The sequence below is a fragment of the Lutra lutra genome, chromosome 7 (assembly GCF_902655055.1).
Source record: "Lutra lutra chromosome 7, mLutLut1.2, whole genome shotgun sequence".
Taxonomy (NCBI): domain Eukaryota; kingdom Metazoa; phylum Chordata; class Mammalia; order Carnivora; family Mustelidae; genus Lutra; species Lutra lutra.
Window position 1 is genome coordinate 8730090 of NC_062284.1, and position 17536 is coordinate 8747625.

Below are 17536 nucleotides of genomic sequence, written 5' to 3' on the forward strand. Positions count from 1 at the left end.
GCCCCTTCAGCCCATCTGGGGTGATGCCACCAAGAGCACATTACCAGGAGGGCTGTGTAGGTGTAGGGATAATGGTAGGCCAGGTAGCAGGCATCCTCATTGTGCGGGAAGGTGACCACAAAGGTGAGGGTGTAAAAACACTTCTCAGATGCTCCTCCCGTGACAGCTGCGCGCTGGCGATAATGATTCCTGAAAGAGAAAGAAGGCAGATGCCATAAACCTGCCCTGATATATAGTGGCAAACGTTCCTCACTCGAAACTCTATTTGGGTAAAATTTAGAAAAGAGGGAAACTGACAGGTCATGAGCCAAACCAGCAATGTGTAGGCGGGTCCACCTGTCTCTCTCTCTCTTTTTAGGGAGAGGGAGGGCACACTCAGGCAGGGGTGGAGGAGCAGAGGGAGAAGGGGAGAGAGAATCTCAAGGAGGCTCCACAGTCAGCACAGAGCCTGACACAGGGCTAGATCCCATAACCCTGAGATCAAGACCTAAACCAAAATCAAGAGTCAGACTTAAGTGACTGAGCCACTGGGGCACCCCAGGTCTAATCTGTCTCCTATTTGTGGCACATATACCACACATACCACGAAGCCTACAGAGTCACTGAGCAAGAAAACAGACAGGTATGTGAATAATTCTGTGTATCTCAAGACACAATGGCAGAGATAAACTTTATTACCCAAATGGGGGTTCCCCCAGCCCTTGCCTTACCCCAGCCCCAAGTTCAGCTCTTTCTTTCCCTTCTGCTGGCCAAGTGGTTTTAATAATCATGGCTACTACATACTGAGTTCCCACGTGACACTTAACCCACGTCACCTTATGTTATCACTGCAACAACACATCCTGTGCATGAAGAAACAAAAGCTTAGGAAAATTAATCTGTCAAAGGTTGCAAGACTCAAACGTGGTCGGGATGGGACTCGAACCCAGATCTGTCCGTCTAGAAAGGCTTTGTTCATTCCACTGTACAATACTTGCTTCCCAAAGGAATACATTTGTCACCCTAAATGTGGTTCAGCGTCTTAGAGCTTCAGAGTACACATTTTCCTTTGTCAAAGATGAAGAACCAATTTTGATACTTCAGAGAACAGTATCAAAGTAAATTGCACCCAGAAGTACATTCCGAGCAATATTTTCCCCACACGCTGCCTGTTATGCCCGCGCCTTGCCTGTTGATGAAGAGGCAGCTGTGCAGGCTTCCCTGAGAAATGTTACCATCAAGACTGCTTTATGATGCAAAGTACGCCCGGACACCCAAAGATTAATTCCACCTTTGAACATTCACAGTATTCGCTTACTTGTCCATAGTGCTTTGGGGTTTTATTGGGGGAAAGGGTGGGGAGAGGGAAGAAATAGCAGGTAATGAATTTCTGTTCTTGCAAAATGGAAAAAAAAATTTTTTTTCTGCCCTTTTTCCTGCCTTTTTGCTACCTATGGGCCACCACGAACCGCCCCCCCCCAAAAACAAAAACCAACCAAACAAACAAACAAAATCAGGCAAGCAATAAAGGAAGAGACAAAAAACAAACTGTCTTGTTTCTTACGGTTTTGTGGGTTTTTGATACTGATACAACTAGGAATGGCAATCCCACAGATGATGGCCTGACACATTTCTCTTGCCTCAGCTTCTCCCAACACAGCACCCTGGGGCCCTGCTCATTTTGGGAGAGGACACCCCCTAACAATGCAAGCCCCAAGTGATCCTCCCGGTCACTGTTTGGATCACATGAAGAGGACCCATTTCCTTTGTGAGTCCAGCGCCAGCAACTTCAAGAAGGCAACTTCAACCATGGTGCCATCTGGATCTTAATACCTAATTGGGTCTCCTTTCTCCACATTTCCCCAAAGTTCTGGACTTCCTTCCAAGCTCAGGCTCTGGTTATTAGAAAGTATGTCAAGAAGCAGATGGCAGCTCAGAAAGCGTGCCAGGCACATATGCTCTACCTTTACTCTCCGATTCCACCCATAAAAGGCTCCCCTGCAAATGCTCACCCAGCTGACACTTACCTGAACGACAGGAACTGGTCAATTACGCCTCTCTATGCTGCCAACCCATGGGATAGGAAACAAGCCAGTCAAATGATCGAGATGTTGGTTGCTGACCAAAATGTGGAAGAGCCCGTCACCTGTCCGCACACGCACATGAGCACACACCTGTGCATACGCCCCATATAGCATATTCATGCAGGTAAACGCAGGTGGAAACAGAACACCTAGTGCCTCTCCATCCCCAAGTTCTTCACCCACGAAGAGTGGACACAGAGCCTGCATCTTGCTCGGGTATAGAAGATTTCCCTGGGGGTGGTGTCCTTTGACACGAGGCATGCTTCCTGGTCTACTTCCCACTCTACCCTTAGATACACTGAAGTCACACCACAGGGACATTGGCTGTAGGCAAACTCAACCTCACCCCACCAGCCATCAGAGTGAGCATGAAACGAAGAGAAAGCAAGGATGTGAAATCCCCACCCTTAGGCTCTTTCCACCATTCAAAGCAAACCTGGACTCCAGCGGGGGGGAAGAGCTACTGTGAAACAGAAAGAGAAATAAAATAAAAGGATTCTTCGTTTTTGAACTTCTGTGGACCTACATTCTCCTGATTTAAGGGAAGTATAAGGAATTCGAACAGCCATTTTGGTCGTATGAAATCCACCTTATTACAGCCCCAACACACACACACACACACACACACACACACACACACACACACACACACACTATCTAAAGCTTGGAGGGCAAGACTAGAAGCTCCTCACTGGGGCACCTGGGTGGCTCAGTCACCTAAGCGTCTGCCTTGGGCTCAGGTCATGATCCCAGGGTCCTGGAACTGAGTTCCACATCAGGCTCCCTGATCCCTGGAAAGTCTGCTTCTCCCCCTGCCCCACTCATGCTTACTCTCTCTCTCACAAATTAAACAAAATCTTTTAAATCAATAAATACATACATACATACATACATGCTCCTCACTGGTAAGCCAGCCCTCCCCACAGTGACTGCAGAATGCTGGGATTTAAAAATGGGTATCCCCTCATTTATGATGAGATTCTGCTGAAGGAGATTCCATGACCCCCCCTAGTCTGGGATCGAAACTCTAGCAGAGGCTAAAGCAAATGTCAGGTTTTCCCACCGGAGTCTCCTGGCGGCCGTGCACGGGGAGCAGGAGAATCCAGATGATTCTACCAGTAGCAAAAACTCTCCTCTTCGGGGACCTCGACAGTCCCCCAAGATCACCTTCTTCAAAGTGAAAGTTCAATAAATCTCTAAAGTGAAACCCTTCTCTTGCAACAATTCCGTTTGTGCACGGTCAAGTTACTTTTGTTTTCCCAACTATGATGTGAACATCCTGAGGGATGTCTGGAAAGAAGTTAACATTCATCCTTTCTATTTTCAGGGGGTCCCGTGTTCTTTCTTTACACAGACAACCCTTTCCTTCTACCTCATTCAGACAACTCCTTTTGCCTTCAAGTCTCAACCCAAGGGTTTCCTCCTCCTGGAAGCTTTCCCGGATACCTGCTCTTTTCCACAGTTCTTAGCACACTCTGTCTCTCCCTCAAGACTAACCCTTTATTATGGCTATTCTGCTTCTTTGCTTGCGTATTTTCATGCTCCACATGGGAGCTGGACTTAGCACCTGTCCAGTTACAGTCTGTAGAACAAATGGACTCCAGGAGTAGTAACTAGAACACCTAGAATATTCCAACCTCTAATCCTACTGGTATCTTTTTAAGGATAAGCGTTACTGCACACTCCACAGATGGGGAAATCAAGGGTTATGGACGTGAAGCATCTCGAGCAACTCCACACAGAAAGCATAACAAGAGGGATTTCAACCCCACGAATGGGCTCCAAGACCAAGATCTCTTTTATTATATCACTTGTCTCTTGGAAATGGGTAAGACAAAAAGAAGTCTTTTGGCCCAGTTGAGCCAGTAAGAATGTGAAGTTCTGGCCTTCACAAATCAGGGCTGCTTATAAGCTTAAAGTCTAAAGTAACAGAAGGAATATAACTCAGAACAGATGAGAACGCGTGAAAATGAAACATTTCACTGAATCTTTATGTCCCTGGTGCCACTAAGAAGTTTCTACCAGCTACCGATGACTGCTGACGTTCACTGAACACCTACTGTGCCCCAGACACTGTGCTCAACTTTCCACCTGCTTTTCCTCATTCCATTATTGTCTCCATTTTACAGATAAGGAATCAGACGGTGAGGCTGGGATAATCTTCCCACAGTCACACAACTGATGAGAAGTGGTGGAAGTCTGATTCCAAGAGCCTTCTCCCCTTGATCTGCTCTTTGAGATGGAGAAGGAGCCTGGCGAAAATCAAGGGCTTTCTCAGATTTGCCGGACCCTAAATAGGTCATGTTGGGTCAAAAATGACCCAGGGTCGGGCAGAACCAGCTCTTCCCATTAAAAGGCTCCCCCTTTGCTTTTCCACTCCCTGAACCATTTGTCTTAGGACCAATCTACACTTTTATAATCATAAAGCCTTCAATGAAGCAAGGAGCAAAGTACACAAATGCATAGTTATGAACTCAATCTATTTCCATTTGCACTTAAAAATATGCTGGGAAGTCATTTTTCCCCCCTCCGGGTGCATGAAATAAGTGAATGCCAAGAGAGAAAGTGAAGTAGATAATGTTATAATGAGCCGGCTCTGTTGAACAAGGGCGCATTATTTCACTTAACAGGGTCTAATAAGGCAGAGCAGCCATGCCACCGGGCTTCCCTGTGTCTGCAGCGTTACTAATACTCCACACAACGCCAAACCTCCCCCCCGAGATCCCTCAGAAGGATGCATGACGGCAGACCTCGTGTACGACATTCATCTTCATGAGTGAGCTGTTCCATCTCCTCTCGCGAGCGGAGATAAATGTCAGAAGAGATCAGCCGTTGTGTATTACATGGCCACTCTGAGCCTGTGGCTTCCCTCCCTCTGCCCTTAGGCAGCCAGATTACTTTAGAACGGAGCTGGGAAAGGATTCGGAAAGGTGTGAGGCTGTGTACATAGCAGGGAGAAGCAGGCGCGGGGAAGTAAATAAAGCAGAAACTGAAAGTGTCCTTGCTTACTTTCATGAGAGGTATGGATAAAGGAGTCTGCTCATTTAGGTCCCTCCCTCCTAGGATCCCTTTTACTTTCTGGCCTACCCGTCTGCAAGGTGGGTGGGAGAGGGGGAGGGGACAGAGAAGGAGAGGGGATTCCGGGGGACAGGCAAGATGGTCAACTGCGCACAGGAGAAAATATTAGAATTTTTCCTCAAACCGAGTATGATCTAGGCACTAAGGAGGAAATTCAGCTGCCTCTAGGTTTAATGGCGGGGGGGGGGGGGGGGTTGACACTGCTATCCTTATGCCGTCCAAGTCAACCTGATGTGATGCCCAATTATAGAGCAAACTGGAGTAAGAGCGATCTTATCTGGTCTTCTCTGCTGGGTTCCAGAGCCGGAATACGAACAATGCATTGCATTATACATCTCTGGTTTTCATGCGTCAGGAAGCTGAGTATCGATTGCTGGACGGGAAGAGCTCCGCGCCTCCCTCAATCTTTTGCTTTTAACTTCTGGCAAGGTGGTTTGCAGAAGCCTACTTTAGTAGACTGATAGACTGACTATTTTCCTAAATTAAACTAAACCTCACAATATAGACCATTAGTTGTTTTGTTGTTGTTTATTCTGCTTAGAGGCCAGATTGATGGTAACATTAAATTTCAAGCACTAAGGACCCCTCAAAAATGGACATGGCCTATTTTCTACTCTTCACACTAGTTCTCAAAGATTCTGGCAAAGTCGATCTGGCTAATGAGATCTTTCAAAACTATGCAAAAGGCTACTGACAACTGTATTTTTCATGGGAACCCCCAAGGGTACAGTATGCCCTGGTTATCAATAGAATAAAGATGTAACAACTGGGTAGACACTTGTAATTTTTCATTGTTCCATCTTTTTCTTAGCACTTATAATTTTTACTCTTTGCATGTCTTCTGATGCATATATTAGTATAATAATGCATATGTAACTGATTAAAATTACTTATAAACAAATCTGTATTAGAAGGACACGCATGACTATCTTATCAAAACAGACAGGAGACCACTTTCTTTTTTTTTTTTTAAAGATTTTATTTATTTATCTGACAGAGAGAGATCACAAGTAGGCAGAGAGGCAGGCAGAGAGAGAGGAAGGGAAGCAGGCTTCCTGCTGAGCAGCGAGCCCGATGCGGGACTCGATCCCAGGACTCTGGGATCATGACCTGAGCCGAAGGCAGCGGCTTAACCCACTGAGCCACCCAGGCGCCCAGGAGACCACTTTCTAACTGATAACGATGAGACCCACAAAGCTGTCAGCCCACATCCTTAACTGATCACCAATGCTGTCTCTTTTTGAAGGAAATGAATATCCCATCCCTCTGTCCTTTTCTCATTTGTGGTTCCGTATATGTACTCAGGCACAATGAGCACCCTGGCGCCCCCTTTAGAATGTGGCATGAAATCTGGGATTAACAGCACAATAGAAATAGAACTTCCAAGCTTCTGATGATGTGCTGGAGACAGAGAAATAAGAATATAAACTTCTCTCAAATTAATACACTGGAGAGAACAAAGGCAGGGGTAAAGCAAACAGATCTTCTAGAGCAAATCAACTCAAAGACTGTGATGGGTAAAAAGGGAGAAATATGTTCTCCAATCTAAGGCATTCGACAGTAGGGAGCTGTGGTTGAATAGAGATACAAACATCTACCCTGTTGTTAAATCACGTTATTAGAAATATGTTAACATAACGTGGTGAATAATTGTAAAACAAACTACGTTACAATGTAGCAATCTTATCCATTCATCTCTGTTGTATTCATGACTGCAATATGAAAAATGAATTACATTACACATTCATGGTTTTCATGTTACCCCTCTGTTGCTCTTTAATCATATAACAATTGTCTTGCTAATGAATCTAACAGCTATTAACATTAACTTTGGCTTTCCTGAGGCCAAGGTTGTGCTTTTGGAAGTGGGGCTTCCTTCCTCCTTCTCTTTTTGGCAGGGGCTTAGTCCCCTCAAGCCTGCTCCTTGCTCCCCACCTCCCAGAGGAACAGCCTCCAGGGGGAGTTCTACTCCCCTGGGAGAAAATACTGAATGTCATGCTTGTCCCATCTCTTACTAAGCTCCAGATCCAAGCAGGAAGCCAGCTGGGTCTTTCACGTTTATTCAGGGTTACTATTTTCACAGGACACCCCAAGGTGCAAAATTCAGACTTTCGCTGTTTTTCCCTGCAATTGTTGGCTTCTACCACTTTGGATGGGTTTTAATCTAAATCTCTTTGGAACATGAAATGATCCTGACAGTTTCTAGACATGGAGGGTGGAGAGAAATTGCCATATAGGTGAATGAAAAACCAACAAAATCGTAATATTTTGCTATCGTTCTAAAGAATATAATGAAAATACTGCCCAGGTCCATATCCTAATACATCAAGGACTGAAGACTGCCAACTCTTTTATTACAAACTGTAAGAAAGCCCAGCTCTGTGTTTTGTAGACAGTATTTATCTCTATAGTGATTTTTGCCTTTGTGTCTGACAGATAGGAAAGGTCAGGAATTGTGTTGCTCTATCAGTGTTCCTGTCCTCAGTCTTGACAGCCAAAAAGCATGGAGTATATATTCCCTTTCTTTTTGATATTAATAACAATCCTAAACTTTAGAATGTCTGATAATACTTTTCTCACGGTCCTCTTGTAATATCAGAAAGAGATACAACTTGCTTTATCCAATAAAACAAGTGCTAGCCTATCAGTTTTTATAAGAAACTAGCAACGAGCTAATAATTAATTACATATTTCCTGCCCGTCCTAACAGTTCCTGTCCTTTTTCTTCCTTATGAATTTGTATTTTATTTTCCATCAAGAGAAAATGCACAAATGGGCAATTCACGGGTTGGGAATCCACTTCTTTTATCAAAAGATCTGGATAATTTAGATTTCACTCACAACTTTACAGAATAAATTGATGAAACCGGCTGCTGATCAAGGGATGAAGATGAACTCCAGAAATGCTCCCTCTTTCATTTTTTTCCCAAAAAATCACCTTGCTGTGGAGGAACAGTCACTTACGTGCACCTGTCACAAGTCCACTCCCACCTACTTTGGAAAACTGAAGCACTGGATAAATAAGGGTAGACCAGAACATCTCAGAATTTTTTGTTCACTGGACTGCACCAAAAGAAGTCAAGAATGAAGGCTTGACCAACTAGTCAGAGGCTGAGTCCATACAAGTCCTGACATCCAACAACAGGGCCTAAGGGTTTCAGTGTGTCGAACTGAGGACAGGTGACTTCTTTTCTTGGGCTCCAAGGTGGGCGCCATGTAACATACTAGGGCAGGGCACCCACCACTGGGACATGGAAAGAGGTCTGAGGTTTCTCCGGTCAACAGAGAAGAGCAGGAAATTGAGAAAGAATGAAAGAGCGGACAAAAGGAAGCTAGCAACACTCTAACTTACTTGTAATAACAGATTTCATAGCCCATCCGTATCCAGGTGGGTCTGCCCAGAAGAGCCTCCTTCACAGAATACACAGTCGGCTGCATCCCTGCACAGAACAAAGGCAGGATTAATCTCCGGGGAGGGGCACCTGGGGGGCTCAAGCAGCTAAGCACCCAGACTCTTGATTTCAGCTCAGGTCATAATCTCAGGGTCATGAGATCAAGTGTCAGGCTCCAAGCCCAGCGTGGAGCCTGCTTAAGATTGCTCTTTCCTTCTCCCTCTCTCTCTGCCCCTACACCCCACATCACAAAAAATAAATTAAAAAAAAAAACAACAAAATAAAATAAAGTATTAATCTCTGAGGAAAGAGAAAATGGAAAGAGAGCTGTGATGGGCTGAATCACGGCCCTCAAGATATCCAGGTCCTAACCCCTAGAACCTGTGACTGGTGCCTTATATGGCAGAAGGGATTTCATAGATGTAATTAAATTAAGGATTCTGAGAGGAAGAGATTATCCTGGTGGGCCCTAAATGCAATCCCTTATGTCCTTTTGGGAGGGAGACAGAGGGAAGTTTGACTGCACAGGAGAAACTATGTGACTGGGGCAGAAGGAGACTGGGAGATGCTTCATGGCTGGCTTTGAAGATGGAGGAAGGGGCCAAAAGCCAAGGGATCCAAGGAGCATTAACTCTAAACACTGGGAAAAAAATACCAAACAAACAGAAAACCCCACAGATGCTCCAGTGGGCATGGCCTTTCTGGCACCTTCACTATAACCCAGTGAAACTGAAACTGATTTTGGACTTGTAGACACTAGAATTGTAAGAGAGTAAATCTGTCATGTTTTAAGTCACCAAGTTTGTGACAATTTGTTACAGCAGCCACATGGAGCAAATACAAGACTCAGGGTTCATACCTTCTCTTTCTACACCAGGAAGAATCTATTTAGTCGCTACAAAATAGAGACCTAAAAACACCAGAATATTCGTTCCTTACTCAAAGCCACTCAATGAATTAGTATACGATCCAGCAGTAATTTGCTGAATCATATGCGATGCAGAATTCCCCATTCCTGGAAACACTCAAAGTACATGTGGGCTGCCAGTCACTTTGTCCCTGGAATTTCTCCTGCAAAATGGCTGAAAAGTATCCAGGAGAATTTGAACTTCCCCCTTATTTTCTGAGAGTGCAAATCAGTGTCATCCAATTGGATTGTGCTGTTTTCCTTTCTCGGACAAACAGGTCAATATATTTGCTGCTTTGGGATTTAGGGGATGAAGAGAAGGAATAAATGAGAGGTTCTCATGGACCTCCAAAAGTTCAAGGTGGGGGCAAGGCAGTCAGGAAGCAGTGGAATGGCAGGCATGGTGTTAACATTCCATCGCAGAGTGAGGACTTCCAGCTTCCCTTCCCTGGTGGCAGTCTGCCACAGGTTGGCCACCATCTTGCCACACATGGTGACAAGAAACATTCTGCCCAACATCAAACTCTTTGGGAACCCGAAAAGGGCTTCCAGTAGTAAGCCGATTAATCAATCACAGAGGGGCGCCATTTCTGGTGTTAGCCAGAAGGTCTAGCTTCTAGACCTTCTGGAAGGTCTAGAAGATTTAGGGCATTAGCCCAAGATCTCATACCGTAATTAAACTGGCTGTTGGGCTTCTCACAGTTGATGACGTTGAAGCGGTAAGGGACGGCCGCCCTCATGCCGCTCACCTGGAAGTAGAACCACTGCTGGTGCTGGCTGCTGTTCACATCAGTGTTGACCAGCAAGTCATACTCCCACCTGCAAAGTCAGAAGCAAGGTTGGAGGGCTATGAGTCTTTAAGGAAACATCCAGCATTGAGAAGTCACACATATCAGTTTCCAGCGGACAGATCTAAGACCTGGAATCTCAGCGGGTTGGTAAGTTACAGTGATTGTTCTCATCTCACAAAACTGGGGGCTGTAGAAATGTGGGGAGAGGGGAGCAGGTTCTTGGAATTAGGAGAATCAGTTGCACAATCACAGCATATCTTTTTATTAAACTGTGATTTAATAAATTAATAATGAAACTCTCTAGCAGGAAAAATGCAACTGCGCTCTATCCCAGAGAAAATTCAATCACATCTGGTTGCGTAGGTCATTCCTATTTGATGCTGCACTTTCTTTTGAGGTTGGGTCTCCTCATATGGAAAATAGAAACAGTGCCTAAACTTGCAGCGCTGTTTGAAAAGATGAAGTGGTATCATACAGGTAAGCCCCCAGCAACGCAGCAAACATGAATTAGGCTAGTAGTGCAGGAGTTATGTGTGCATTGTGTCCCTTTTTAATTGATTTAACTTACATGCAATAAAGTGCACAAAATTTAAGTGCACAACTCAATGACTTTCAATAAATTCATCTGGACACTCCTGTTTGGCAATTACCCAGATCAAGATACAGAACAGTTCCAGTGCCCCAGGAGACTCCTGCATGTCCCCTCTCAGTTACTATCTGCAAAGCTAATCATTTTTTGAGCTGTAGCAACAAAATTAACAATACAGTTTTGACTTCGTTCAAAAATATGATTGCTTGCTCCATCCCATGCCATGTTCTCTGAGCTGCTCCTCTAGAAAGGGTAATGTGTTTGCCCCAATCCGTTCACACTCTGCCACTCTGCCACTCTGGACCCCTGAGAAGTGGTACAGTGAGATTTCTGGAAGAGGGGAGCTTTGCAGAAGGCATATCAGAGCAGAACAGAGCTCCCCGATGGAGACCCACTGCTCAGACCGTCACTCTAAGCATCTCCCTAAAACCATCAAGCCCAACATATGACAAATGAAGCAAAATCCAGGAAGCGACACTCATAAGAACAAATCCACAAAGACTACAGCCCTCAAATGGTCTGCTACGCCCACCATCCTCTCCAAAAACTGATCATCAAAACTCCTTGCCTATACGTAGGTTTGTTTTCCATCCTCTGACTCCATCACCCAGACCATAACTAATTGGCTTACGGTTCTACACTCTGGCAAAGGTGGATATCTGAAGAGAGACCAGAGCAAGACCAGCAGGGCAGACACATCATGGACTGACCACTGTCCCCTAACCCCGGGAGACTCCAGCTTAGGTGTTCTCTCCCGGATCCCTTAAGCATGATGTAGAGAGAAACGGAGTAATGAAAGCAGGCACTACCACAGGATGTAGAAGCTGAGCTGGCAAGAGAAAGAGAAGAAGGCTGAGAAGGAATGTTAACAGAACTGCCTTTCTCTCTTCAGCTCGCGTACCTCAACCTGTATTTGTTTATTATGTCGGGCTTCCTTGAAATAGTTCATTTACAAACAACAGAAAAGGAACACTGCTCACCTGCCCTCCCCCACCAAAAAAAAAGAATTTCAAAAATGACTCCTCAGATAGCTACAAAACAGGCTGACCTAGCTGAGTATCTGCACTGCATACGGCCAATATGCAGCCCTGAGGACAGGCTCATGCTGACTGAGTGCCGGGCACTATTCTGAGAGCGTGACGTATTTTTAGCTAACTCACATTAAAAAAAAAAAAAAATCCCTATGATGTGGGTGCCATCACTGCCCCCTTTTTCTGGGTGAGGAAGAAAAGGCAGGGAGTAGAGTCAGGGAATTGCTCGAAGTCTCCTGGTGGATAGGGGTGGGGTGGCCCTGGCATTCTGATTCCAGAGTCTGTGACCCCCCACACCATTAACTGTCCCGGACTGCTGTCTTCAGGAGTTCACCCATAGAAGATGGAGACAAATCCTGACTTCTGGCATACAACAAATAGAGTTCACACTGGTATCAAGGGAAGAATGATACCATATCCTCTCTTCTGCGCCGGAAGTTTTTGCTTTGTGTCCTCTCCCTCTGTGTAGTTTGTACAGCCCTAGACTCCCCTTGCCTGTGAAACACTGGTCTAGTAATAGGAGCTGATTGAGAGATCGTGGCAGAGAGGCATGGCACTACACATGCCCTTGAACGAAGATTAACACGCCTCTCCACAGGGAGCCCAACGTTCCTGACACATACGTCCACAGCTATGGGAGCAATGGACGTGAAAACATACAGGACCAGGGGACCCCACGTACCCTGCTGTGTGAACAGAACAAGCCCCGGCATCAACGTAGGTACCAACATCCCAGTCAAAGGACTCCCACACCCACGGATGGAGCCGTTATCTGGAACACAGGTGTATTCATAACCTTCACCTCTAGTAGACTCCTGGCAGCGACATCAGCCAGTGAGCCCCCTAGTGGTGAGCCCGCAGACGTTTAGCAACGGACTGAGGGGCAAACTTTCCTGTGCCCTGTTTGCCAGCTCTCCCGGGTATAAACACTCCCTCCAGGACTGTTTTCAAAGGACCCATGCGAGACCGCTGTACAGAGAACAGGGAGGACGGAGGCACAACCCGCTCCCTTAAGCTGCCAGGAGCTACCTTTGTGGGTTTCCGTACTCACTCGCGCACTCGGATGGCTTTGCGCAGATTTCCTGACTCGAACTTGGAGGAGAACCGCAAGCAGTCGGAAGCGGTGTCTTGCAAAGGCCTGTAATGAAATAGGAAACATGTGAACACATGCGTTACTGCTATTCTTGGGCATAGCCTGACATTTCTGAGAGATAAGCTTTTTCTCACAGCTTCTCCAACATGAATTCTGACCGTGTATCGGGGAGAAGGGATGGATTGCTAACATCAAACACTCTTGTTCTCGTGTCGTTAAGAGGGTATTCTATACTACCCCCCCACACAACCACATCTTTCACATTCCACCAACACTCAAGACCACCTACCAAGGCTCATCTAAGCTGAAGACAACTTTATTTATAACATCACTTGGCTGGATGAGCCTCCGGACATCCTCAAATATCTTGATCCTGGAAAGGAAAATTGGAAACATATGAAGGGTTGGCTCTCACACCTTACCCCGTCCATCCTACAGCCATCCGGGAAGGGCCTTGAGAGTCATCAGAGAATTATGAACGAAAAAATTAATAATGCCCCAACCCAGGGGTAAAGCACTGCCTCGCCCTCCTTTCCTCCTTTATCAAAAACTGAAACTACAGCAGGAATGGAGAATGGACTGATTCCAGAGTTTTAGTTGGAAGATTGGTGACTTAAGGGGGAATTTTTTTCAAGAGCATTTGCACTAATGGGCTCCAAAGGTCTTGGCTGTGAGAATAACAGCATCTTTTGCACAGAGACGATTTTTGAGGGAAACTTTAGGATTGTTGACTGTTAACATCCTCAAGGCCTGCGAGGCTTCAGGAAGCCTCTGAACTCTTGGGTCATTTATAGTCCTTGGGTTCTGTCATCCCCAGAAAATTAAGGTCAATCTTCTGTCTGAAAAATACCCATGTCAGGAAGTTTAAGTAAGAGGACAGAAGGAAGCCCAAGGGATCATGGGCCTGAATCTCTAATCCGTGCTTTTTGGGTGGAGTGAGAGGAGGAGAGAGGACGTAGACATGAGGCCTGGGCTCAAGGGGAAGATGTTCTCTCAAGAGGGGAGGTGTTGCTGGGCCAGCCCCTGTGCTGTGGCTCTCAGGAACTGAGCCTGGCAAAGGGTAAGGTCAGAAATGTCAGCAGGAGCCTAAGCCCGAGCAGTTACTTGCTGATGAAATAAATTCCTGAAACTTTCTGGTGCACACACTCGGCCCCATTGACTTAACATATGCATAGTCGATGTCTGTCCGTCTGTTTTCCAGGGAAAATCATTTTTCCTTGGCTTTAGCCATTTACATTTTAATCTCACGATGTTGATCCAAAGGCAAAGCTCCCTTTCCATCATTCTGGGAGTAACCTCCCACTAAAGTTTCTGTCCTAGAGAATGCATATTTTCCTTCCAGTCCTCAGTGCTATAGCAGAATTACTCTCCCAGCCCAGCCAGGTTTTGTAAGGTTGAGACTGTGAGATAGGGGTACGCCACCAACTTTCTTCAACAAGAGATCCAATACCAATTTACAGTGAATTTTAAAAAGAGAGAGAGAGATCCCAAATAATCCACACTGGTCTTGTTTTTTTTTTTTGGGGGGGGGGGTTGTTTGTTTGTTTGCTTCTGAGAACCTTCCTTTGAGGAATAATCCCAGTATTTGGACAAACTGGGTTGTCTTTCCCTGTTATGATCCGCAGAGCATTCTGGGATACAGGGTTGCATTAGAATCATCAAAGGGATTCTTTTTCTGTCAACACCTGCCTGCCACTATCCCACACATGGTTCTGATATGTCCAGGGAGGAAGGCAAGCTTCTGCGTTTGGCAAAAGCTTCCCAAAGGATTTGAACATGCTCCTGACTGATTCTCATTTTTCCAAAGATAGCAGAACTCTACACAAACCATTCTGCCGATTAAAATATTAAAGAGAAAAATACAGCTTCCAAATCAGCACCAAATCCAAATCAGCATCACCTCTGGACTCCACATTTGCGTTCCAGCATGGACTGAGCAGAGGGAGGTGGACAGTGACCCCAGAGGTCAGGAAATGCCATCCTCTTGAAGTCAGCCACAGATCTGGTTCTTCTGGCTTTGGCCATATAAAGATGGGGGTCATGGAAGGGAATATGCTTGGGATGTGTCTGCAGAAGCTTATCTATTACTTCAGCAGTTTCTGTAGGCCTAGCAGAATTGGAGAGGGAGACACTCATCATTGGGCAGGAAATCATGTCTATGTCCCAAGCATCCTGTTTGAGGGAAGCTTGAATGTCAGGGACTTCTGTTCCAGAAGAATCTATCCCAAGACCATTTGACTGCATATTTTGGTATGCATTCATCCCAGGGCCTCTTTTGGAGGCTGGATGCATGGTGGACCTTCCCATCTTCACCATGCTCAGAAGAGATGTCTGGACCATGTCTTCTCTTTCTTGTCCCCAGGAGCTTTGGTCCTTAGTCAAATAACGCTGCTTTGGGGAGGTCAGAGGCGGAATGTGGTAGTGCTCAGCATCCTGAGTCTCTTCAAAGTTCAAATTATCTCCAGGTTTAGACTCAAGTTCCTTCGGGTTTAAAATGAAAAAGAATATGTCAGTGTTTCCTTCCTGATAGAAAATACAGCGTGAACCCTGTCCTCACTCTCTGAGCACAGAGTTAAGCTTAAATCCTGTGAATTAAGAAGCTTTTCCCAAGGTCAGACAAGAAAAGGCTAGCTTCAAGAATCAAAGAAATGGGAGAATCACAGAAACTCATGTTTGGAAGGGGCATTGGGTGGGTCTAGTGTAATTCTATACAGCACACAAATGCCCTCTGGAACATCCCCAAAACTTACAGCCTGGTTACAAACTTATTTACATTATTTTCATTACACCCCAAGGCAGCACCTTTCACTTGAAGACCATTCTGATTGGTTTTTTTTTTTTAAGTATTCCTTACACTGGACTGAAATTTTCTTTGCTGAAATTTTTACCTACTGATCTCCTTTGGCTTTCTGGTTTAAAATAGAATATGCTGCTTCCCTTCTCCATGGGATTTAGCTGGTATGCTTAGAGGTGGGCAAATTCATGATATACTAAGAGCCATAAGAAAAAAATAGAGATCCAAAGGCAGGTCTAAAATCTTGACAACAGCAACCCTAGTGGGAGCAGCAACTAGCCACTACCTTACCAGGTGGAAGGTTCTCAATTTGTTTCTACTCAAAAAACCCTGGAATCGGACTGGCCATCTTCAGAAAGCCATCTAGGACAACTTTCCCACCGTGCAGGGGAACAAGAAATCACCGAGAATTTTCAGTGCACTTTCAGGACGTGAGGACAAGGCACTTTGTCCTCCGGACAATAGGTGGTGATGCGTATGGTCATCCTATGCCCATCTCGGTGCCAGGTGCCTTGCCTACATCCAGCTCGGCCCCCTTTTTCACATTTTGCTTAGCCTTCTGCTTCACTCTCAGAAAGACCCCAGAAGCAGATTGCTAAGGATAAGCAATGCTCTCCATCTGGAGACCTCCTGCTTGGCCTCTCAGGTTCTGCAAAGAACCCACCATGCATCACCAGGGAGCAGAACCACGGCATATGCCCTACCTCGAAGCTGCACGAGAGCTCCAGACACATGGCCTCATACTGCCTCAGCTCCTCTTCGGGTCGGTCAAGACCAGGTCTGGAACTCAGCTTGTTCACATCTGTTTCCAAGTCATCATCCTATAATGGAATATAGAAATATATATATAATATCTAAATATATATCTATGTGTCTATATCTATATCTGTATTTATAGATATAGACATATATATATTACACTCAAGACAGCCACCCTGAGAAGCATCAAGTCAAGCTACTACATGTGCAAATTTTCAGAATCTTGGGACATGGTTTCCTTGATTCCAAATTATAGTGCTAGCCTATGCTAAGGAGAATTCAAGATGTCAGGTTGTATACTTCTTAATGAAAAGAAAGAATGTAGGGGCACCTGGGTGGCTCAGTGGGTTAAGCTTCTGCTTTCGGCTCAGGTCATGATCTCAGGGTCCTGGGACCAAGCCCCGCATCGGGTTCTCTGCTCAGCGGGGAGCCTGCCTCCTCCTCCTCCTCTCTCTCTCTCTCTCTCTCTCTCTCTCTGCCCGCCTCTCTGCCTACTTGTGATCTATCAAATAAATAAATAAAATCTTAAAAAAAAAGAAAAGAAAGAATGTATACAAATTTCCTCAGCATCCAGTTCAGGATTTATCAGTCCTCACCGTAAATAACGAATTTATATAAAAATTAGTAAAGTGCTATATGAAAGAATTCTGTGTCTTGCCACCGCCAGCATCCACAGAATGACAATCACTGCACCTATTCTTCTATCCCTCTTGCCATTTATGTCCCTCGGTCTTCTCAAAAACATTTGATGAGCACCTACTATGAACAGGTACCATTCTGGGTACTGAAGAGTTAGTGGTAATGGAACAGACAAAAGTCGATGTTCCTGTGGAATCTGCCTTCTGGGGAGAGAAGGAAGACAGCAAACAAATGAAGAAGGTCATTTCCGATGGTGATAAATGCCATGGATATATTGAAAGGGGCAATGGGTTGTGGGAAGTTGTGGGAAGTGGTACCAATGGAAACCCAATCTGGCACCACTAGCGAGTAAGGCTGGGATGTCTGGAGTAAGGAGTGTCGTGTAGCCCTTGAGGTGCTG

General features: G+C 45.4%; 1 protein-coding gene across 6 annotated transcripts in view; it reads right to left on the reverse strand.

The window, feature by feature from the left end:
* The window catches only part of AGBL1 (AGBL carboxypeptidase 1), a 733956-nt gene that overhangs the window by 563214 nt on the left and 153206 nt on the right, over positions 1-17536 (reverse strand). For all 6 annotated transcript variants that reach the window (XM_047736649.1, XM_047736650.1, XM_047736647.1 and 3 more), the window contains 7 exons: positions 16443-16559; positions 14845-15425; positions 13234-13317; positions 12903-12989; positions 10111-10259; positions 8494-8581; positions 45-189 (listed from right to left, as the gene is read on the reverse strand). In XM_047736649.1, coding sequence (XP_047592605.1) covers positions 45-189; positions 8494-8581; positions 10111-10259; positions 12903-12989; positions 13234-13317; positions 14845-15425; positions 16443-16559 — 1251 coding nt within the window. The remainder of the gene's footprint in view (positions 1-44; positions 190-8493; positions 8582-10110; positions 10260-12902; positions 12990-13233; positions 13318-14844; positions 15426-16442; positions 16560-17536) is intronic.